At 43.2% G+C, this 24,767-nt stretch overlaps 3 protein-coding genes across 3 annotated transcripts in view; 1 reads left to right on the top strand and 2 right to left on the bottom strand.

The window, feature by feature from the left end:
- LOC307118414 (trace amine-associated receptor 6-like) lies at nucleotides 1-999 on the bottom strand (the record flags this gene model as incomplete). Its single annotated transcript, XM_079804023.1, has 1 exon — nucleotides 1-999. One exon carries the CDS (start codon nucleotides 997-999, stop codon nucleotides 1-3), a length of 999 nt encoding a protein of 332 aa, XP_079660149.1.
- A 4,302-nt stretch (nucleotides 1,000-5,301) lies between these two features.
- LOC307118620 (trace amine-associated receptor 13c-like) overlaps nucleotides 5,302-24,767 on the top strand; it is a gene marked incomplete at both ends in the record, with an annotated part of 186,017 nt that continues 166,551 nt past the window's right edge. Inside the window, one exon of the mRNA XM_079804306.1 lies at nucleotides 5,302-5,344. Within this exon, the coding sequence (XP_079660432.1) occupies nucleotides 5,302-5,344 (43 nt within the window). The remainder of the gene's footprint in view (nucleotides 5,345-24,767) is intronic.
- LOC307119133 (trace amine-associated receptor 13c-like) overlaps nucleotides 14,459-24,767 on the bottom strand; it is a gene marked incomplete at both ends in the record, with an annotated part of 103,551 nt that continues 93,242 nt past the window's right edge. The window contains one exon of the mRNA XM_079805212.1: nucleotides 14,459-14,588. Coding sequence (XP_079661338.1) covers nucleotides 14,459-14,588 — 130 coding nt within the window. The remainder of the gene's footprint in view (nucleotides 14,589-24,767) is intronic.

The raw sequence follows: 24,767 nt of genomic DNA, 5'->3' as shown, positions 1-24,767 counted from the left end.
TCAGTGATCATTTACTTCTGGGAACAGACTTAAGTATTCCGATGATGGTTTGAGTATTTCCAGAGACAGAATGTGTTTAATTGATATTCTAAACCATCGATAAAATAGTGCATAGATGAGGGGATTTACACAAGAATTTAAATACATAATCCAACACACAATGTTCATTATAGCTGACTCATTTGAATCATGTCCTGGAAAAAGTGAGGCTATGTAATATGGTATCCAACATAGAAGATAAACTGCTATTACAATCCCCAGTGTTTTTGCTGCCTTTTTTTCTGACCTGCTGACATTTGTGACAGAGTTTATGAACCGAGCTTGATATTTTGCTACACAGAAGATCTGCCCATACAAAGATATTATTATTGAACAAGGGGCCACTAAAGAAACAATGAGGTCTGTGAGAACATACTCTAATTTGACAGTAACAATACAGTCCCCATAACATTTAATTGGATTCTCTGTAAGGAAGATAGCATCGTATAACATGATAACCGAATATATGCTTGAACATAGCCAGTTTAAAATGATACAAAAAACAGCTTTGTTGGTGGTGACCCTTATTGAATATTGCAGAGGATCTTTCACAGCAATGTAACGATCTATAGATATAAAAACTAAATTACCAAGAGATGCTGAAACAACAGTATAAAGAATAAATGGAAACAAAGAACAAAATGTCTCTCCAAAGTACCAACATGACTCGATATATCTGATCCCCATCAGTGGTATAACAATCAGTCCCACAAGCAGGTCGGCCACAGCCAGAGAGAGAATGAAGAGGTTGGTTGGAGTGTGAAGCTGCTTGAAGTGAGAGATGGAGATGATCACCAGCAGATTCAGAAACACAGTAAATACAGATGCCAATGATATGAAAATGTACAAAACAAGGTACTCTACTTCAGGTTTGATTTCTTTGATACATGACAAATTGTTGTTTGAAAAGCAGTAGTCCATTGCTTGACTGTCTCCATCTGTAATCAACCTGTTAAACATGTCAAAAATGTATTAGGAATACCAAAAGTCTCAAAAATAAGAACTATTCTTCATAGAAACATTTTGTAGCGGTGGGAAGATTTTCAAGCTTGTTGGTTTGGTCAAGATAATCAGACAGTTCTGTGGATTCATTTATATTAAAGGCACCCTGGCCACATCATTACACCGGAGAGTTGAGCTTTGGTTTTAAACACACCCACAAGTTATATTCATAAGCATGGAGGGGAGGGGGGATTCAGTTCCGGTTCACTATGAATTATTTTATTCTTTTTATTAGTTTATTCTTTAATTTACAACACACAGTTACTATCCAGGTTGATTGAGCAGTTAATAGAAGAAACAAGAATTACAGACTCATTTGGACTAAATCTCAGTGTAATACTTGCCAACATTTTTACTGCCATTCTTAGAACTACAGTTGTCTACTTTACAGTCCTTGCTCTACAGACTATCTTCTACTAATTGTCAAGCCATTTTAAATGCGCAAACACAACTAGAAGCATATTTGTAATTTTTCAAATATTTTTTTCAGTTCTGCCTCACTAAATTCCCTAGTGTTCTACTGTGAAATCTTTTTGGTACAACTCATTAGTCCCACATTGATTTGCGGCCATAACAATTTTAAACTTTGAATATGTAAGTGGATCAACCCACACAGTGGGCATATGCTGGATCTAGTAATTGTTTGTAAATGTTTTTTCCGCCTTTTTTCCCCTTTATTACTTTAACTATGGCATACTGTAACACTGTATCATGGTTCAGGGTGCATCATTGGCTTCTCCCTGTTCTCTGTGTTTGTCTATTACACTGTAAAAAAAAAAATGGTTGTACAACTAAAAAAATCTTAGTACCAATTACCCCTAGCTTTTTTTTTGTTGGCTCAACTTTTGTAAATAACAGTTATACGAACTGAAAATAAGTTGTCTGTGACATAATTTTTTTTTTAGCTGAGTCAGCTTAAGAAAGAAACCAAGATGATCAAGTTGTCGGCCTCATAAACTCTAATAAATCAATAATATTATTTCTGAACAATATTTTACCAGCAAAACTTTGTTGCAGCAGATCAGACATTCTGAATTTAAAATACATTATAGGGAGAAAAATGTGTTTTGCCACACACAGACATCAAGAATCAGCATATGAATCTCAACAATGGTGACATGCTTCATGCCACAATGTATGCTGGGAGCCAACAAAGTGTTAAAATTATGGCTCCCAGCATGCATTGTGGCATGAAACATGTCACCATTGTTGAGATTCATATGCTGATTCTTGATGTCTGTGCATTTGTGTGTCTAAAAAAAAATCCCACAATGTATTTAAAAATCACAATTCAGAATGATTGTCTGCTGCATAAAACTTTTGTTGGTAAATATAATAGATTATACATAAATAATCACTTTCAATCAGGCATAAAGTAGTAAACTACTCCCCTTTATAATGCTGTTATCTAGATCACCTGATCATTGGTTACGGCTTTCTTTGCAACAATTTATGTTTGGTCAAACACTGTTAAAACCACTAACTCACATAAAACACCAAGAGTCAAACTGCCAAACTAAAGGAAACGCTCATCACCAAAATGATGAAAAAAAAAAAACATTTTCAATAATAAAATCTACATCTGAACCTGTTAATTCTTAAGAAGAACTTCTGTTTCCAATAGACACAAAATGTTGAATTGGCTCAACTACAAAAGATTTGTTACAGAATAGTTCTCTCCAGAAAACAAATAATGTCAAGTTGATAATGTTTGTATAAACATTATCATTTCAGTTTGTATAACTTTTATTTACAAAAGTTGAGTCAACAAGAAAAAGCTAGGGGAAATTAGTACGAAGTTTTTTTTTTGTTGTACGAGAATTTTACAGTGTGGATTTTTGCTGAACCAACAAAACAAAATCAGTCATTTCAACTTTTTTCAAGTTGTGTTTTTTACAGTGTAGTTTCTGCAGCTTTTCTGATTTCCCTCGCCTGTTGCTTTTTCCCAGTTCCCCTTATATTCTCTAATGTGTCTGCCCCATGTTGTCAGTATATCATTTCGCGTTTAGTGTCATGTGTTTTGTGGCATTGTTCTTACCCGTTTGCTGATGTGCCCAGGACACGTCGACGAGGAGTGACAAGCTGAAGTTCACAGCTCTGTCAGACGTGGTCAGCGGACAGCACAGGCTGTGGAGACCACCCAAGAATGTAACGGCCACACCGTAAGGAACTGCGAGAACAGCGAGGGTAACGAACACAAAACAAAAGTAAAAACGGCAGCCCCTCATGGACGACTGATGCACACACATAATGTAAAAGTCAATGCCTGGTCCTCTCTTGTCCTTCATTGTTGTCGCTCCTCATTTTATGCTTCCGTAGGTAGCTCCTCCGTGAGAGATACGAACAGGAACAACCAACAAACGAAATTAGTGCCGTTTAGATTATTTATTATTACAGGGATTGTAAAAAGGTAACACAAACCAATAATAAAGACACATAGGAAGGTAAAGGAACCGAACGCAATAATAACAAGAGTCGCCCAAATCAATGAAATAATCAAAACAAAAACCCCATTATTATTAACCCAAACCTTTAAACTAACTCACACAAAGAAAAATGTAGAAACAAAACCGAGATCTTAAGCGTATTCAACGCCTTTAATAAACTACGCTGACCACCAAACCAAAATACAATTAAGGGCAATCTCTCTCTTTAAATAACTAACATGGGGGAAAACTCTCTACCTAAATAGTACAAAACAAAACAAACTCAAAAACAACAACTAAATTTAAACAGGGGTCTCAAAACTGCTTACTGCCCATTCATGACACCTGGGGCCTTTTAACATGCCGGCACGTCAGCGGATTGGTCGAACATCACTCGTTATGCGTCACACGTCATTCATTCCGTCGGACGTCACTCATTGCATATAGCGTGATGACACTATCGTAGACAGCTGTGTTGGTCCAATGATGCTTCCGAGAATAACTAAGAAAACAGGAAGAAAATGAGAAAACAAACCCAAAAACAATACAAAAACACACATGAAATGTAACACATAGGCTTTTGGATTATCGCAACAAAAAAAAACAAGCTCTGCGATCAACAAAAGTTTATGATACTTGCACATTTTGTCCATCAAGATAATTATCACAGATTGACACAACTTTTATGAATTTTGAAACCTAAATGCAGTCGCCGGAAGTAAAAAGCTAAAGGTAGGCTATAAACAAACTACACCATGGTCCCGTGATTTCAACGTCACTATCACAAAGCTTCCCACAACTCTTTCAGTTTTATCTAAAACATTTTGCCAGAACGTTTGAGTTAGAATAGTTTAATTTATTAACTAAGTAACTAAGTAACAATTATGAGCATAATGAGGCTGTAAAAGCGGACTGAGCTTACCTTTTCGGCGTGATGACGTTTAACCTCCTCGACAGCCTCTGTAGTTCCATTTAGCAATTGTTAGCAACCGCCTTTTTACACACAACAACTTAAAAAAAAAAAAAACGAGTAGGGTAATACTGATGCATTTTATGTTGTGTAATAAAATGTGAAAGTGTCTTGAGCTTGTGTTCACCACAGACATTAAAAAAAAAATCCCATTAAAAAAACCCATTGACTAAAATGCTAACTCGCTAAAGTGCTAAAATGCTAACTCGCTTCCACGTTTTGGCCTACAAAGTGATACCTGAACCACTCTATTATCAATCACACCATGGCCTCACGCCTTTCTCTCACGGCTTTGCCCTGCTTGCCACACATACATTAAGGACTGTTCACACAAATCTATAACCATCTTCATTGTTGCGGCAGCACTGGCACTCATAAATATACGCCCACACGTAAACAACCCCCACACACCATTCCCCCACTTGCAATCCCGATAGCACTTGGTCATTCATCAATTCCAAACACTCATTCTGTCATTCACTCCATACATGTCACATGTACGAATAAAATGCAGAAATTTTAGTGGAACATGTAATGCGATAAATTACACCTCTGATTATTTTGCTAGAACACATGAACATAGATGACCCAGTCATGGACAGTGAGAGGATCCTAAATAATATTATCTGCAAGGCTACCTATTTAAAGGGATAGTTTACAGCCCAAACCAGTGTGCATTTCTTTCTTCTTCACAAAAGAAAGATATTTTGTAAAATGTATCAGTGTGTGTCTGTAAAACAACTGTAAGTCAATGTTGTTTTTTGGACCCCACAGACTTTCAAAATTATATCATTAAATAATTATATCATTATGCATTATCAGAGTGGTAAATGGGTTGGTCAGTCTGATCCAGACACTGTATAAATGAAAGGACAGAAAGGAGAGCAGAACAAACTCCTAACAGGAGGAGACTCACTCATGGCCTATGAGACAGAGAATCATGAGACTCAATACTGCTTTCCTGCCATCAACTCATCATGTATCAAGGGAAGACGTTCCAATTATGAATACAATATCATGTATGTGTTTTTTTCATTGCTGTCAGCATGGACTGTGTTTCTGAACCTGCTGGTGATCATCTCCATCTCTCACTTCAAGAAGCTTCACACTCCAACCAACCTGATTATTCTCTCTCTGGCTGTGGCCGACCTGCTTATTGGACTTATTATCATGCCTGTGGATGCCATAAATCTGATTGAGACGTGTTGGTACTTTGGAGACACATACTGTGGACTCTTTGTAATTGCTCTTGGGCTGCTTCTTTCTACATCTCTATGTAATTTAGTATTAATTGCTATTGATCGTTATGTGGCTGTGTGTCACCCTTTACTGTACCCACAGAAAATAACCACAACTAGAACTTTAATAAGCATCTGTTTTTTCTGGTTTTGCTGTTCAATTTACAATATAACCTTTGTAATTAGTAATGGATATTTTAATACCTTACACAGACCAGATGTTTGTTATGGTCAGTGTATTGTTTTGATTACTCCTGCTTGGAGATTCACTGATTTGTTCTTTTCCTTCCTATTTCCGTGTATAGTGATCATCTCTGTATATTTGAGGATATTTTATGTCGCACAACAGCAAGCGAAAGTTATAAAATCTCTGAAGGGTTTAAAATGTGTAATGGAAGTTTCAGTCAGAAGAAAATCTGAGAGTAAAGCTGCTCTGACATTAGGAATCATTGTGGCAGTTTATCTGCTTTGTGGGATTCCATTCTATATCTGTTCTTTAACAGAAACCACTGCAATCTCTTCGACTATAATGACATTTCTAACATGGACCTTGTATGTTAACTCTGGTCTGAACCCTCTTATCTATGCTTTGTTTTATCGCTGGTTTAAAATGTCTGTTAAGCACATTCTTACTCTTAGAATACTTCAGCCAGCATCCTCTCTGGTGGACATTTTTACAGATCATTCATAATTGCTTTGGGTTTGATTTTTTTTTTACTCTGATCTTTGACACCAGTCCCTGACTAATTGTGAAATTGCAACTTGTCAATGTGTTCCTGAGTTCAGATACATTCAGACAGATACGTATACTAAACCTAATGAAATGCCATAGAGGCAGCATTTCAGTGCATCATTGGTACACTTCAAAAAGGTAAGCTACTTAATTATGCTGCCTTAAGACACCTCATTTTTAGCAAGATTCTTAGGCAGCATTGCATGTATCCTTCAAAGAAAAAAAAGGCAGTCCCCGATTGTGAGGGAAATATTGATCATAAATAAACATTTCCTTCAACACTAAAAAGTATTCATATTAAATCATTCAGTGTAATAAAAAACACAATTGTATGCAATATTATTGTGTGTGTGGTGTTTATCTTTATTGTTTTTAGAGTATTACTATTAGGTAGGCACATACAGCCATCATGCTTTGTTGAAATTGTGTACTGATTGTGAGGAGCTCTATTTGTGTGGGACATGGATCTGTCAAGTCATTTATGAGGTTCCATGATGCTTAGAAAGTAGCCGCCTATATCCAGGCTGTTATACATAAAGCATTTAGAGATACATTTCACAATATTTTTGTGTAAATGCATCTGTTATATATGTTTACATATTTGTTTATTTAACAGGGACGATACACTAGGCATTGTACACACAGACAACAGATGCTGTGGACATAGGGCATATAGCATAGAGCTAATTTGCAGGCTTTGTCCCTGGTTAGACTTTTACATACAAAAACACTTATCACAAGAAACAATGGTATATACATACCTAATTACATTTGTAACTTTTTACAAAGACACAGACATAAAAATGTAAGTTATCCTACATACAGGAAAAAAAGAGTAAACTTAACCAACATGAAAAGCCTAATATACTCAATGTTCACATTTTGAACAGTTTTCATTCATTGTTTCAGTTTTGTAGAGAAAACTGTGAGTTCTGACTGCAACTTTAAATCTACAGGCATGGATGGTGTTCCATAGATGTGAACCTTTTACTGAAAAGGGTGACTGACCCATAGTAGTTCTGCATTTCCGAACTCTACAATTCCCACTCTACAATTTCCCGCTGGTCTTTGCCCCATCACTACTGCATTTTTGTATCAACTGACAGATTACAGATCAGGGGCAAGGCCATATACACACTTAAATACTTGTTCCCTTTCAAAAGCTACACTCAATGCTGCATAAGCTTATGCAAATGGGAAATGTCTTTGACATAACCAGCTGTGAAAATAGTGTGAAAACACGTCAATGAAATTGACCCGGAGGTATTTATAGCCTCGGCCGGTGACGTCATAGGCGCACCTGCTGCACAAGGCTATAAATAGATGAGCTTCAGCTGGAGCAAACCAGGTCTTTGTGTTTTCAGACCAACTCTGTGTTATGGTGTGTTACAAAGTCTCTGAAAAAAAAAAAAAAAAAACTCTCTCTCTCTTTCAAGACTCAAATTGAGATCTTTGTTAGGAGTTAGTTTTCAACATGGCAGTGTGCAGATTTTTCTCTCTCTTTCTCATCTCTGTTACAAAGAAACATTAGTGGAAAGAGTTGTAGTTAAATCTAATCAGTTGGAAACGAGTCAGCAGAGTAAAATGCTGTATATCCATGTTCTCTTTCAAATAGAACTGGATGTGCACGTTTATTGCTGTGTGTGTTTGGGGAAGAGCATGCGGTCGCTGCATTGAGTCAGACGAGTGCGAGCATTGCAAGCCTTTACAGTTAGAATGCTTTATGCTCGTCTGGGCTATTTTCAGTCCGCACCAGTTTTCGGAGCTCTCGAATGGGTTTGTTGACTAGCAAGAGACGGGTCCGTCCCTTTCGCTTGCTCGCTCACCAAATGCATGTTTCCCCGCGTGATCCCGAAGCGCGCTCCGGCGTTTCTTCGGCTCGCGCGGGGAATGATGATGAATCTCTGGGTCCGCGGACCTCGAGCAGCCGTCTGCGATCGTTCCTCACATGATGGTGAATCCATACGAGGAATTTATCGAGGTGGTTGTTCGCGCGGTGGCCAGGGCAGTTTGTCTGGTACCGTTAATGAGAGATCCCCGAGCGCAGTGAGCTTGAGGTTTCTGTCTAGAAAGCATTTACTTCACGTGTTATTGTACCCTTGACTTCGACATTTTCGACTATAATGGGTGCGAAATCGCGTGGATATGTGAGAATACCCCAGGTGGGAGACGCTCACGAGCTATCTCTTGCCTGGGTCTGCATTTTCATTAAAGAGACATACCTCCCCATAAAGCCATGTAGAAAATAAACGTCGGCTGTCATGGGCAAAGCTTATATATATGAATTGTATATTGTATATTATTTTATATGGAATATATATATATATATATATATATATAATATATTATTTTATATGGAATATATATTGTATATGATTTATATAAGAATAATAAATATAAAGGGACAGGCTGGTGCTGCGCTGCACACTATGGCTGTCTTGCAAGCATATCAGGCTGACCTTCTGAAGGATTTGAGTGGTTCATTTGGTGACTCAGTTAACTCTGTAGTGGCCAGATTTAAAGGAGTGGAAGAAACATGAAGTGTTCACTCAGTTTCTTCCTCAATGCACTCAAGGGGAGGGGCTATCAGCCACACAACCTCTCTTCAGTCCTTCAAGATTTAGGGGGGTAATAAGCAGAGTGTGGCGAGTCGCGCTCTCCCTCGTAAAGACTGGAGACCGGCTCGTCATCCTCAACAACCTCCCAGGGCAGACCTCGTCAATATAAGAAGTCCGGTGGTCTGGTGCCCAGTCTGCCCCCACGGGACAGGGCGTGTCAAACATTTGCTCGCCCCACCCCGTTATCCTCAAAACTACTCCATCCCCGCCGCCTCTGGTGATTCGGGGGGGCAGTGGTTTCCAGTGAAATGTTAGACGTTCAGTGTTTAAATCCTGCTATCATCCAGGACATAGAACGTCTAACATCCCCTCAACAGGAAGTGTTAAAATTGTCACTCTCAGAGTCTCAGGCAGCGTGTGAACTTCTGCCAGGCGTTTCTGCATGGTTGTTAAGCACGGTAAAATTAGTAAACTAATTTATTTGTCATCCTCCTTGTTTGAACGGCGTGGTCTCCACTTCCGTGAAGGCGGAGTTGGCGTTCGTACTGTCACAAGTGACAGCAGTTACTTCCTGGTCCCCAGTAGGGTGGGGGGGTGTCTAATCTCAGATCTTCGAGTCTTAAACCGTGAAGCTGTTAAAGTACTCAAGGTCAAGATGTTACAGTGAAGGCGGTCATGTCGCATATTCAACATTGTGATTGGATTCGGCACGATTGATCCGAAGGACGCATGTATTCTCATATAAAGTCTGCCACAACACAGGAAGTTCCTGAGGTTCGCTCTTGGGGGCAAAAGCTTACCAATTTCGGGTCTTCCATTTGGCTAGCCTTGTAACCGCACATAAACAAAATGTATGGATGTATTACCGGCTCCATTGGGATTCCGGGGCATTCAAATTTTGAATTACAAAGGCGATTGCTAAAATTAGCACAATCACATGAGATGGTGCTTCAACACAGTGTGTTGGCTCATCTAGTTTCTCTAGGGTTGAGACTCAACACCAAGAAAAGTGTTCTTTCTCCTGCCCAGAGAACGACTGATCTAGGGTTTGTTCGGTTTTTGGTCGCAAGGTGGGCACAATGGTTTCCCGCTTGAATCAAGACCATTCAGTATTCCCTGAGCAAAGTCAGGCTAGACCAAGATCTTACTGATCATCAGCACCAGAGTGTTAGGTCTAATGGCATCAGCATCCACGGGTTTCCCTTTGGGGTTGTTGCACATAAGACCGTTTCAGTTGTGGCTCAAAGCCAGAGGACTTAGGGTCAATCCTCAGGCAAATAAAGTGGCGCGCCATGTGGCTTCGTACACTAACTATGTGGTTCAGACCCCGGTTTTTGCCTTGGGTCCCGCTCTAGGCGTACCTTGTCGTCGCAAGTTGCTAACGACGGACGCTTCCCTGACGGGCTGGGGTGCGGCCTTAAGTGGTCGTCCAGCCCAACGGGAATGGGAGGGTCATCAACTCAGTTGGCACATCAACTGCCTCGAGTTGACGGCTGTATTTCTGGCCCTGAAATACTTTCTCCCCCAATTGAGGGGCTGTCATGTCCTAGTGCGGGTGGACAGTACAGCTAAATATCTTGTATATAATCACCAGGGGGGTCTGTGCTCACGCTACCAGAATAGCGAGACAGATTTTTCTCTGGGCTCAGAACAAGTTCCTGTCACTCGAGCAGTGTACATTCAAGGGCGGTTGAATGTGGGAGCAGATTTACTGTCCAGACAGAGTTACAGATGGGGGGGTGGAAACTCCACCCAGAAGTACTCAAGCAGATCTGGATCAGATTTTACAGAGCTGACCACAGGGAGTGGACCTCTTCGCCTCTTCTCAGACAGTGCAATGTCCCTGCTTCTCTCTGTCACCCAGCCCCGATGGGTCTGGATGTGATGGTTCATTCATGGCCAAAAATGTGTCTGTATGCCCTCCTTCCAGTCGCTCTGCTCCTGGGAGTTCTAGCCGGGGTTCGCCAACAAGGGTCTTGCTTCTTATCGATAGCGCTGCGTTGGTCAAACAGGGTTTGGTTCTCGGAGATAGTGTCTCTCCTCAACGGCTCACCTCGGGCGATTCCGGCGAGGAGGGACCTTCTGTCTCAGGCAGAGGGCACGATATTCCATTCCAGGCCCGACCTGTGGAACCTTCATGTTTGGCCCCTGAAGGGCACCAACTGAGGGACACGGGGCTTTCGCCTGCAGTTATTGAGACCATCCTATGTGCTAGAGCTTCCTCCACTCTGAAAGTTTATGCTAATAAATGGGGTGTCTTTGAAAGGTGGTGTACGACACAATGTAGATTCAGTCAACTGCCAGGTAACTTCAGTTCTGGATTTTCTGCAAGAAAAGTTGTCATCAGGCACCTGCCCCTCCACTCTCAGGGTTCATGTGGCCGCTCTTTCGGCTTGCCACGCCTTGGTGGATGGGGTGCCGCTTGGGAGACATCCTCTACTCGCTCGCTTCATTCATGGGGTAGGCGGTTGAGGCCACCTGTTAGAACCAAGATCCCTTCATGGGACTTAGCTTTAGTCCTCGAGGGTCTGGTTGAGACCCCCTTTGAAACATTAGCTTGCCCCTCCACTCTCAGGGTTTATGTGGCCGCTCTTTTGGCTTGCCATGCCCTGGTGGATGGGGTGCCGCTTGGGAGGCATCTTCTGCCTGCTCACTTTGTTGTGCCAGGCAGTTGTGGCCTCCATTAAGAGCCAAGATCCCTTCATGGGACTTAGTTTTAGCCCTCGAGGGTCTGGTTGAGACCCCCTTTGAACCTCTAGAATCAGCGTCTGACGAACTTCTGACTCTAAAGATGGTTTTTCTTATGGCTATAACTTCTCTGAAAAGAATTGGGGACATGCAGGCTCTGTCAATATCGCCATCCTGCTTAGACTTTGCCCCAGGTTTGGTGAAAGTGATTTTGCATCCCCACCCTGTCTACCTGCCTAAGGTTCCTTTGTCGACTGTACATCCTGTCACTCTTGAAACCTTCTGCCCTCTGCCGTTCACAATGCCGGATCAGGAGAATCTTCATAGACTGTGTCCAGTCCATGCTCTTCAGGCCTACGTCCACCGCACTAGCCAGTGGCGTAAGTCAGAGCAACTGTTTGTTTGCCATGGGGGCCGTAACAGAGGTTCTGCCACCATCAAACAATGTCACATTGGGTCAGGGATGCTACTGCTCTTGCCTATGAGGTGCTCGGTCAAGCTTCACCTATAGGATTAAGGGCTCACTCCACCAGGGGAGTCGCCTCTTCTACTGCGTTAGCAAGGGGTGCTCCCTTACAAAGTGTCTGTGATGCAGCAGGTTGGTCCTCTCCACACACATTCTTAAGACTTTATAGCTTGGATGCTCATGCCACTCTGGGCTCTCATGTCCTTGAGTCGACATCACAAGCTAATGCCTGAGGCTTCTTGCGTTCTTGTGCACACCTACACAACCGTAAGGGGTCCAGGCACCATCAAGCACGGCGGCGTGGGTATTCTCATTCCCATTTGCATAAGCTGATGCAGCATTGAGTGTAGCTTTTGAAAGGGAACACTTGGGGTTACTTGACTGTAACCCTGTTCCCTGATAAAGCGGAACGAGATGCTGCATTGCTAGGCCGTACTGATGATGCTTCAGGACTGGCCTTCAAACAAAGAAGATCTGGTTTGCTCCAGCTGAAGCTCATCTATTTATAGCCTCGTGCAGCAGGTGTGCCTATGACGTCACCGGCCGAGGCTATAAATACCTCCGGGTCAATTTTATTGACGTGTTTTCACACTATTTTCATAGCTGGTTATGTCAAAGACATTTCCCATTTGCATAAGCTTATGCAGCATCTCGTTCCGCTTTATCAGGGAACAGGGTTACAGTCAAGTAACCCCAAGTGTTTTTATAAATGAAAACTTTAAAAAATGATCACAACTAAACAAAAAGTACTTTTGAATAATTTGAGAATGATGCCATTCCATTGGTTTCTGATCCATTACTTTTTAAGTTTATTTGTATAATGACATTACATGCTTAACAACTGATTGAGACTGCACTCATACGTAAAGACTCTCTAAGATGTAGCTGACTACACCACCCTGGTGACCAGGGAAATATTAGTTCCCCTTCATGGGAACTCGAGCTGCGTCAGCGCTTTGGGAACGCCTCTGCGTGATTGCGTTGTGAATGTATGTCATCAGTCCAATAGAGAGACAGAACGTCATAGGCGGGTGACATCATCGACCGGAAAGTATAAAGCATCCCCGGAAACACACACCCATAGCTTCTGTTGTCTTCAGCAAGCGCTCTGTGTCTTTTGTCCAAATTGTCAGCTCTGTGTATTGTGTCCGAGTTCAGACTTTCTTGTTTTATACAAGTACATGCACACTGACTTTTGTGAGAGAGAATGGCGAGTGAACAGCAGTTCACTAGATGTGTTCCTCCCTGCTCATATTACATCACGAGTGGGAATACACATCTAATGTGTGTTGTTTGTCTGGGTGAGCAGCACGCGCAGTCGGCACTCGAGGGTGCCGGATGCGAGCATTGTGAGGTGATGCCTTTGCGTGTGCTGCGATCCCGCCGGGCGCTCTTCGAGGAGGTCGTCCCGGTTTACGCTCCCCGTGGCTCGGGCCCCGCTGTTGCCGAGGCACAGCGGCAGCTCTTTGCGTGGGGTTCGAAAATGAATCTGTCGGGTGGGTTTGAGACGGGCCCCGCCCTATCTCAGCCTTCTCCCGTCAGATCCGCGGCCGCTTCTCTGGGTTCAGGTCGTAGGTAAATGATCGGCTCTGAGGAGGTTGATATCTGCAGTATCGATCCGGGGGTTGAAGATTCGCCACTTCAAACCTCACTTCAAAAGTGAGGAGCTTTTGAGGTTTTGAGCAGAGCGGTGGCCAGATTGAACATCGACTGGCCTGCGCAAGATATTAATCAGGAGCGCGCCTCAGTTAAAAGCAGGCTCGATGAGCGCTTCCTGCCAGTGGTGGGTCCCGAGCAGGCTCTGGTTATGTCTCAAGAAGTACAGACTCTGCTGCAGAAGGGGGCTATAGAAAAGGTTCCCCCGCCAGACAGGGAGTCAGGCTTTTACAGCCGATACTTCATAGTGCCAAAGAAGGATGGAGGGCTGCGCCCTATCTTGGATCTTTGCGTCCTGAACAGGGCCGTAGCGAAGCTCAAGTTCAGGATGCTCACACTCAAACAGATCGTGTCTCAGATCAGGTCCGAGGACTGGTTTGTCACAAATCGATAGATCTCAAAGATGCGTATTTCCATGTCTCCATCCTTCCGCAGCACAGGAAGTACCTGAGGTTCGCTTTCAAGGGAGAAGCGTATCAATATCGGGTACTTCCCTTCGGTCTAGCCCTTTCACCCCGCACGTTCACGAAGTGTGTGGACGCTGCGTTAGTCCCCTTGCGCATGCAGGGGATTCGCATTCTCAATTACATCGACGACTGGCTGATCCTAGCACAGTCAGCTCGTCTCACGGCTCAACATCGAGATGTTGTGCTCGCGCACATGAGGAAGTTAGGGCTGAGGCTCAACTCCAAGAAGAGCGTTCTTTCTCCGGTCCAGAGAATAACGTATCTAGTTGGGATTCAGTCTCTATGCGGGCCCGCTTATCAGAGCCTCGCATAGGATCGATCCACTCGGCCGTGAGAGGGGTGAAGCTAGAGCAGTCACTTACTGTAAAGCAGTTTCAGAGACTGTTGGGTCTCATGGCAGCAGCGTCCAATATCATTCCGTGCGGCCTGTTGTAGATGAGACCGTTACAGTGGTGGCTCAAAACCAGAGGTTTTTACTCCAAGGGGAAATCCCTTTCGGGTGATCAAAGTATCGTGGCGATGTCTCCGCTCCTTGGTCATGTGGAAGGATCCTTGGTTTCTGGCCCAAGGCCCATTACTGGGGGCACCGTGCCAGCGGGTATCTCTGAGCACGGATGCCTCCCTTACGGGCTGGGGGGCGACCATGAGTGGTCGCTCTGCCCAGGGCTTATGGCAGGACCACCATCATTAGTGGCACATAAATTGTCTAGAAATTGTCCAGAAATGCTGGCGTATTTCAGGGGCCATCATGTGCTTGTTCACACAGACAGCACATCGGTGGTCTCCTATATCAACCATCAGGGGGGTCTGAGGTCTCGTCAGTTGTACAAGCTGGCACGCCTTATTCTCCTCTGGTCCCAGGGGAAACTTCTCTCAGTGAGGGCTATGTACATTCCTGGGCGGTTGAATGTGGAAGTAGACATCCTGTCGAGACAGGGGCCGAGGCCCGGGGAATGGAGACTTCACACCAAGGTGGTGGAGCTCCTTTGGGAGAAGTTCGGCAGGGCCCAAGTGGACCTGTTTGCAACTCACAAGAACACCCATTGTCATCTGTGGTTCTCCCTAACGCCTCCAGCTCCTCTCGGACTGGACGCAATGGTGCACACTGCATGAAAAGTGGGATTTTCGACCCCGTAAACGCCTGTATACTCCCGGAAATCTCCCTAATTTTCGGCAGTTTTCGACAATTTAGAGGCAGCGAACGTCGCGTTCGTCTGTGCCACAAATTGTTGTAAACGAACCATGACGTAGGTGGAGAGCCCCCCGCTGAGAGACCGCGCGGAGGTGCGACGCCTCTAATTAGCATATGAATAGCAGCGAAACCAGAGAGTCAACGGCCAGACTTGAATTTACTCACTCACTATTGGCTGAAGCCACTACATTTAAAAAAGAAAAATCCCTCGTGATTGGTTGGCAGATCACTGCAAACCAATCATTATTGGTCCCCCTGGCTCATTATAAATGTAAACCCCAATAATAATAATAAATATATAATTTATGTTGTAATAATTTGTTTTATATTAATGTTATTGTGCTATGAAGTATTCATACCATCAAGGAATATGTGGGAAAATTATACGGACCGTGCCGTTTATTCAAAGAAAGAGCTTCATTTATAAGCATACAGCTGTTCATTCAAAGAAAGGGCTTCATTTATAAAACACAGCTGTTTATTCAAAGAAAGAGCTTTATTGTTAAACACACAACTATGTACAGTGCAGCAGTAATGTCTCGTAATGTAATGTAAAGTTTGGCGTGCTCCAGGCTGCGAGAGGGCGGTGGCCGCACAATCCATCCAGACACCCCGTCAACAAAGCCGTCTCCTCGTCAGACATGAGTTCAATGGTCGCGGACTTCCAAATGTCCACCTCATCCTCAGCCAGCACACTCTCGCTTCCAGCAACTGTAATACAATCCATAAAGACAATAAGCAACCTGAAAAATACTCACATTGACAAAAAACGGATCTAATATAATAAACCTTACCCTTTTTCTTCTTGATCGACTCCGAGCTAAACTTCGCAGTTTCCGCCTGCGATGTAAGTTCAGGTTGTTTGTATCTGACGCTCCGGCGTGTCGATTCATAATACGTCTTACAGGCAGCTGGAAAACAATTACATGAGACTGGTATTAATAAAAACAGTCACGGTAAAATTAAACAAGGAAAGAAAAACACATTAGAAGTTATGCCGTGTTCCAGGCAACCCGTAACCCGTGTTTTTCCAACCTTCTACCCGTGAAAGTGGACTGGAACGGCAGTCAAACCCGTGACTTCCCACCCGTGAACTCGTACTAGATAGATGTACTCCCAGTTACAAGTTTTGACGTCACATAGCCCGCGAAGCAACAATGGCAGCCCCCTACGGATGCAGTGTTTATGAAACAAATATACAAATAACGTAAAATAAAAGGTATAACAGCTTTTCTTGCCGTCTGCGCTGTTTTTCTCCTCCGTTTCCCTCAAATAAGCAAGGAGTAAGCACCTTTGGCGATAGAAATGATTGTAAATGAGCATACACCCCGTACAGTCCGCCACGCTTTGTTTACATCAAACTACCACACAATTTCTTGCGCTCAGGCAGTTTGGCGTGACTTTGCCTTGGAACACTACAAAGTCGTGAGTCGTGGTTTGAAGTTGTAACTTACGGGCTCAAAAACCTGCCTGGAACGCAGCATTACTTACACACAATTTCGTCGTGATCAGCGGTTAAATCTGGACTCGCGGAAATCGCTCCAAGCAGATAAGAGCTCACGGCTTCGTTATGAGGCGAGGATAGTCTGTGTAAACAAAATGTGCAGTTTTAAGCTCGGATCTATTACTCCGATTACTCCGTCGTTCTACTGGGGGACTTCAACGCCCACGTGGGCAATGACAGTGAAACCTGGAGGGGCGTGATTGGGAGGAACGGCCCCCCCGGATCTGAACCCGAGTGGTGTTCAGTTATTGGACTTCTGTGCTAGTTACAGTTTGTCCATAACGAACACCATGTTCAAGCATAAGGGTGTCCATCAGTGCACATGGCACCAGGACACCCTAGGTCGTAGGTAAATGATCGACTTTGTGGTCGTTTCATCTGACCTGTGGCCGTATGTCTTGGACACTCGGGTGAAGAGAGGGGCGGAGCTGTCAACTGATCACCACCTGGTGGTGAGTTGGATCCGATGGCGGGGGAGGAAGCTGGATAGACTCGGTAGACCCAAACGTACTGTGAGGGTCTGCTGGGAACGTTTGGCTGAGTCTCCTGTCAGAGAGATCTTCAACTCCTGCCTCCGGCAGAACTTCGACCAGATCCCGAGGGAGGCTGGAGATATTGAGTCCGAGTGGACCATGTTCTCCACCTCCATTGTCAAAGCGGCTGCTCGGAGCTGTGGACGCAAGGTCTCCGGTGCCTGTCGAGGCGGCAATCCCCGAACCCGGTGGTGGACACCGAAAGTAAGGGATGCCGTCAAGCTGAAGAAGGAGTCCTATCGGGCCTGGCTGGCTTGTGGGACTCCCGAGGCAGCTGACGGGTACCGGCAGGCTAAACGGACTGCAGCCCGGGTGGTTGTGGAGGCAAAAACTCGGGCCTGGGAGGAGTTCGGTGAGGCCATGGAAAAGGACTATCGGCTGGCCTCGAAGAGATTCTGGCAAACCGTCCGGCGCCTCAGGAGGGGGAAGCAGTGCCCTACCAACGCTGTTTACAGTGGCGATGGCCGGCTGTTGACCTCAACTGGGGATGTTGTCGGACGGTGGAAGGAATACTTCGAGGATCTCCTCAATCCCACCGTCACGTCATCCATCGAGGAAGCAGAGGCTGGGGGCTCAGAGGAGGACTCGTCCATCACCCAAGCTGAATTCACAGAGGTGGTCAAGAAACTCCTCGGTGGCAAGGCACCGGGGGTGGATGAGATCCGCCCTGAGTACCTCAAGTCCCTGGATGTTGTAGGGCTGTCTTGGCTGACACGCCTCTGCAGCATCGCGTGGCGGTCGGGGACAGTGCCTCTGGGATGGCAGACCGGGGTGGTGGTCCCTCTTTTTAAGAAGGGGGACCGGAGGGTGTGTTCCAACTATAGGGGGATCACACTTCTCAGCCTCCCCGGGAAAGTCTATGCCAGGGTACTGGAGAGGAGAATTCGGCCGACAGTGGAACCTCGGATTCAGGAGGAACAGTGTGGTTTTCGTCCTGGTCGTGGAACACTGGACCAGCTCTATACCCTCTACAGGGTGCTGGAGGGTTCATGGGAGTTTGCCCAACCAGTCCACATTTGTTTTGTGGATTTGGAGAAGGCATTCGACTGTGTCCCTCGCGGCGTCCTGTGGAGGGTGCTGGGGGAATATGGGGTCCGGGGTCCTTTGCTGAGGGCTGTCCGGTCCCTGTATGACCGAAGCAGGAGTTTGGTCCGCATTGCCGGCAGTAAGTCAGACTTGTTCCCGGTGCATGTTGGACTCCGGCAGGGCTGCCCTTTGTCGCCGGTTCTGTTCATAATTTTTATGGACAGAATTTCTAGGCGCAGCCAAGGGCCGGAGGGTGTCAGGTTTGGGGACCACACGGTTTCGTCTCTGCTCTTTGCGGATGACGTTGTCGTGTTGGCCCCTTCTAACACGGTTTGCAGCCGAGTGTGAAGCGGCTGGGATGGGGATCAGCACCTCCAAATCCGAGGCCATGGTCCTCAGTCGGAAAAGGGTGGCTTGCCCACTTCAGGTTGGTGGAGAGTTCCTGCCCCAAGTGGAGGAGTTCAAGTATCCAGGGGTCTTGTTCACGAGTGAGGGGAGGATGGAACGGGAGATTGACAGACGGATCGGTGCAGCTTCTGCAGTAATGCGGTCGATGTACCGGTCTGTCGTGGTGAAGAAAGAGCTAAGCCGTAAGGCGAAGCTCTCGATTTACCGGTCAATCTACGTTCCTACTCTCACCTATGGTCATGAGCTTTGGGTCATGACCGAAAGGACAAGATCCCGGATACAGGCGGCCGAAATGAGTTTTCTCCGCAGGGTGGCTGGGCGCTCCCTTAGAGATAGGGTGAGAAGCTCAGTCACTCGGGAGGAACTCGGAGTAGAGCTGCTGCTCCTCCACATCGAGAGGGGACAGCTGAGGTGGCTCGGGCATCTGTTCCGGATGCCTCCTGAACGCCTTCCCGGGAAGGTGTTTCGGGCATGTCCAACCGGGAGGAGGCCCCGGGGAAGACCAAGGACACGCTGGAGGGACTATGTCTCCCGGCTGGCCTTGGAACGCCTCTGTGTCCCCCCGGAAGAGCTAGAGGAAGTGTCTAGGGAGAGGGAAGTCTGGGCATCTCTGCTTAGACTGCTGCCCCCGCGACCCGGCCCCGGATAAAGCGGTAGAAGATGGATGGATGGATGGATGGATGGATGTTCTAGTAATTTATTTGTCTTTGCACACTTATTTTAATTTTGTAAGAACTAATCTGTCTAAAATAAAGTCAAATGTGTAAAATGTCACTGTGTCTTTTTAATTTCCACATTCTAACTATATAACCACTTTCTAATTGTAGTGTTGGAAGCAAATAAAAGGGCTGCTGCTCGCAAGTCTTTCTGAATATGCACATAAACATATCTAGAAAACCCAAATATTATATTTTTAAATGTATAACTATGTGAATGTAGTATAATAACTTATAACCACAACTTAAGTGAAGCCATACGTGTGGTCCTGCTTCATTTTAAATTTGAGGAAGAAGTCTCTAAAATTATGCATTTAATGAATGAATAAGCCGTAAGGCGAAGCTCTCGATTTACCGGTCAATCTACGTTCCTACTCTCACCTATGGTCATGAGCTTTGGGTCATGACCGAAAGTCAAATATTATATTTTTAAATGTATAACTATGTGAATGTAGTATAATAACTTATAACCACAACTTAAGTGAAGCCATACGTGTGGTCCTGCTTCATTTTAAATTTGAGGAAGAAGTCTCTAAAATTATGCATTTAATGAAGCATATTGTAATACTAGTCATGTGATTTTTTTTTTTTTAGTGAATGCTAAGAGATGTTATTGTGATAAATAAATACTTGCAGTCTAGTATCTAATCTTTCAACCGCTTAATTCAGTCTATTGTTTTCATTCAATTAACTTTTCACACATCTGTCATGAATGACTGACCTCATTATCCTTTTATAGAAAATATTTTGGAATTGAGCTATTACAACACATTCAGATTTTGGATTGCCCATCATCCCATTTTGCATTAAAATGGTCAAACCAGGTGAAAGTGCACGTTTAAATAAGCTGTGTTGGTAATGTGTATGCAAAAGCAGCGATGCTTGCATCTTCTCCACTTGTTATTGTTGCAGACAGTATCGCGCAAAAGTGATTCATGTCCGTCGGTGACTGGGAGGAGCAGCCGCGCGCATTCTCACGTCACCGGGCTAATTTGCCTAATCTTCCCGGTACTTTAGACCGCGGTGGAAACGCAGAAAGTAGCAGGTCTGGGGGAGAAAAAGTTCCTGGGAAAAAAGTTCCTGGTACAAATAGTTCCGGGTAATTTCGGTGGAAACGCGGCTTAATACTCAAAGGTGATAGGGCTCTCTAGCGAAACCCCCATTTTGTCAGTCACTGAGGTAATGCGTAGTGACTGACTGAAAGAGAACCCAATTTTGTAATCGCTGTAAACAGACCTTTCATTTTTTTTGCGTGCTCTTCAAAATGGCCAAGAGAACGGTTTAAAAAGAAGAGAACAGAAGCTATGATATTTCCTTGTTTAGTGTTTAAGGACATTCCCTGACATTGGAAAGAATAATGAGCATAGCTAAAGTGCTATAACGGCTGCGTTGCAAAGATGAGGTAAATTGATCTAATTGCAGCAGCTTAACTTTATTTACAAGATCTTAAAATAAACAAAACATTCAGGAACAAACTCTTCTACATTAACCCTCTAGATCTGAGGCAGATTTGGGGCCCTTTAGAAGTTTTGACATGCCGTGATATTTAATATGAATAGCAAAAGTGTCATTACACGGTATTTGGCACGAACTGGGCTACCATAATATGTGAGCAAAATGTATGTATATGTTTGTATTTTTGAGAGAATAACGTTTATGCGTGGTTTTTGAAAAAACAAAACATTTAAGTCACTGAAATAAGGCCACAAAACACACATAAAAAAAGATCTCTCATGTCTGTGTGGCAAGCATTCACTAAGTTACAGTTAATTTTTTTTAAACGCATTTCAGAACAGACATTACTGTGAGACAGATGGCAGAATGTGTAATATGTTTGTTTTCTTTTTTGTTACGAAAAGCACAGCCTTTTGTTTTTATTGTGAGTATACTCAAATAAAAGTAACTTAACAGTTTTGAATGATGTATTACATTTATATGTTTGAAAAAAATCGACAGAGTTATTTGAGTCTCTTTCGCACTAAGAAAAAAAGCGAAGTGGTTTGGCCCCAGGGGGTTAACAGAACAACCAAGCATAGCTATAGCTGTGATGATGGAATGAACAGAACAAAACACAGAGCTTAAATAGACCAAACTAATTAACTAAATGAACCACATGTGTAACTGAATAAGGAACCAAGGCAACAAACACGGTAATTAACACAGGAAAACCAGAACAAAGGAAGCATGCACCAAAAACAGGAAACCGTCTCGGTTACGTATGTAACCCTCATTTCCTAAAGGAGGGAATGGAGACGACTCATCAGAACGTACCGACGAAGTCAGAAACACATCAGAAATCACTGATCACAGATCAGGCATTAATGAACACTGTTACTCACTGTTTGTGGCGGTGCTGTCGAATCCATATGGTAAAAGTCTGTTTGTAAAGCCTGTGCTGACATCGCGACAAACTGAATTCATTTTCTCTAAATTCTCTGGGTGGGCAAAGCAGAGGACGGGGAGGTTACCTTTTCTCATATGACGACATAACAGGGAAGATTTCCGATCAGCTCGTCTGAGCTATAATTTAATAAAAGGCAGAGCAGGACAGCCAGAAATTTTAAACCTATCGAAATTTCTAGCCACCTAGGGACCATATACAGGCTACTGGAACACATATTAATGTTAAAAAACTCATAAAATGAAAATTTCATGCCATGGGACCTTTAAAACAATAGTGGATTGTGTACTGCTCACCCATTGCGGGTCTATGCTGAAACAGCAGTGTCCATCAACAGTCGTAGGAGGGGCCTGCGCAAAATGACGTCACTGCCCAGAATCTGCGAACGGCTTGATCTGAGACAGTGCTTATGATTTGTGTGGATTTAAAAAATATATATATATATTTTTTTGTTCATTATAGGGTGGTTGTGTTCACACACTGCCAACACACATTTATGTTCAAACACCATGTAAAAGTGAATTTATGCATAATAGGTTCCATGGAAGCTTCAGCTTAAGTTCTGCCAGGAAGACTTAATCACTTCGTCACTTATTAACTTAATCTCTATCCAATCACGTCTTCATATTTTCTGTATAAAGGTCGTACTTACACATGTTTGAGTTCGCAGATGCCGATGCGACAACAACCTCCACCCTCCCCACCACCACCAGGATGGTTCCGTCCATACCTCAAAAGGGGGGTCGGCTGCGCCCCTGCCTTCATCTTCAGGCAGGGATATGCTGATCCGCTACCCTCGGATTACTAACTATGGACGGGGCCTATGCCAAAACTTTATTATGCTTGCTGGGCTGTTAATAAATGTATGCTTCATTCATCATCCTATCTCTGAGTCTTTCTGGTAGAACTTTAAATTCACTCTAATTCATTTATCATTCAGCCACCTTGTTAATGCTTGCCCTGCCTCTAACCTCAGCTACAACTTAGCTGATGGATGTCAGTGATTCTAGGCTAGTAGTGTAATCTTGTTTACCTCTTCAATGTATTGTCAATTGTATTAAGCTATGTTATCTTACAATTGTGTGCAACTATCAAATATGTAAAATACTGTTCCTGTATTATTTCAGCAGATGGGTAAAAATCTTTCTGCTCTCCTCATCATTTCCAGGAATGGCTTCATGCAATGTTTTGCCCAGAATAAAATTATATATATATATATATATATATATATATATATATATATATATATATATATATATATATATATATATATATATATATATATATATATATATATATATATATATATATATATATATGGTAACACTTTACAATAAGGCTCATTAGTTAACATTATTAACTACATTAGTTAACATTAACTAATAATGAACTGCACTTATAAAGCATTTATTTATCTTTGTTAGTGTTAATTTCAACATTTACAATTTGCTTTATTAAAATCTTGTTAACATTAGTTAATGCACTGTGAACTAACATGAACAGCTGTATTTATATTAACTAACGTTAACAAAGATGAACAAATACAGTAACAGTCTATTTTTTTTATTACACTGCACTATTTTGTATTTCTGCATTTAAATACTGGATGAGATAAGTTTATATAAGTACTATAAACATTTCTATCACTTTGTCCACATCTTGAATTTACTTTTTCATCACTAAAAGGATTGCATTATCTATAAAGGGTACATGTCATGCCGCCTTGGAACACAAAAAGATACTATGCAGTATTTGACAGCTTCAGTTATCATTCACATTCATTTCATCCTACCCCCACCTCACCCCCCTTACAATCATGAATGATAATCTGTAAAAATGTCCATCAGAGAGGATGCTGGCTGAAATATTCTAAGAGTTAAGATGTGTTTAACTGATATTTTAAACCAGCGGTAAAATAAAGCATATACAATAGGATTCAGACCTGAGTTTAAATGAAAGGTCCATACTAGCAATGTCATTATAGTGGATGACATTGCTGTGGTTTTTGTTATAGAACAGATATAGAATGGAATCCAGCCAAGCAGATAAGTACGGTGGCCGAGAGAGCTCAACGCGCTGCAAATGAAGAAAACACATGCAAATAGAAAAAACACCAGCAAATAAAGAAAACATCTTCATCAGTTTTACAACACATGCGCTGCAAAAGTCCACAACACATGCAAGTAGAGAAATGCGCAGCAAGAAGTCCACAACACATGCAAATAGAGAAACGCGCAGCAAGAAGTCCACAACACATGCAAATAGAGAAACGCGCAGCAAGAAGTCCACAACACATGCCAATACAAAAACCCGCAGCAAGAAGTCCACAACACATGCAAATAGAGAAACGCGCAGCAAGAAGTCCACAACACATGCAAATATAGAAACGCGCAGCAAGAAGTCCACAACACATGCAAATACAAAAACGCGCTGCAAAAGTTCACAACACATGAAAATAGAGAAACGCGCTGCAAAAGTTCACAACACATGAAAATACAGAAACGCGCTGCAAAAGTTCACAACACATGAAAATAGAGAAACGCGCTGCAAAAGTTCACAACACATGAAAATAGAGAAACGCTTCAAAAGTTCACAACACATGCAAATACAAAAACGCACTGCAAATAGGCCTGCTCATAATGCACATACGATCAGAATGTTAAAATAAACAAACAAACACCTTTCAGGTGCACCCCACCGAAGACTAATGTTCGTCAATTGTTGGTGTTCCCTTGACACTTTTG

Source organism: Gobio gobio (genome assembly GCF_949357685.1).
Source record: "Gobio gobio genome assembly, chromosome: 22".
NCBI classification, from domain to species: domain Eukaryota; kingdom Metazoa; phylum Chordata; class Actinopteri; order Cypriniformes; family Gobionidae; genus Gobio; species Gobio gobio.
Note: the sequence above shows the minus strand (reverse complement) of the source record. Positions and strands in the feature narration are given on the sequence as shown.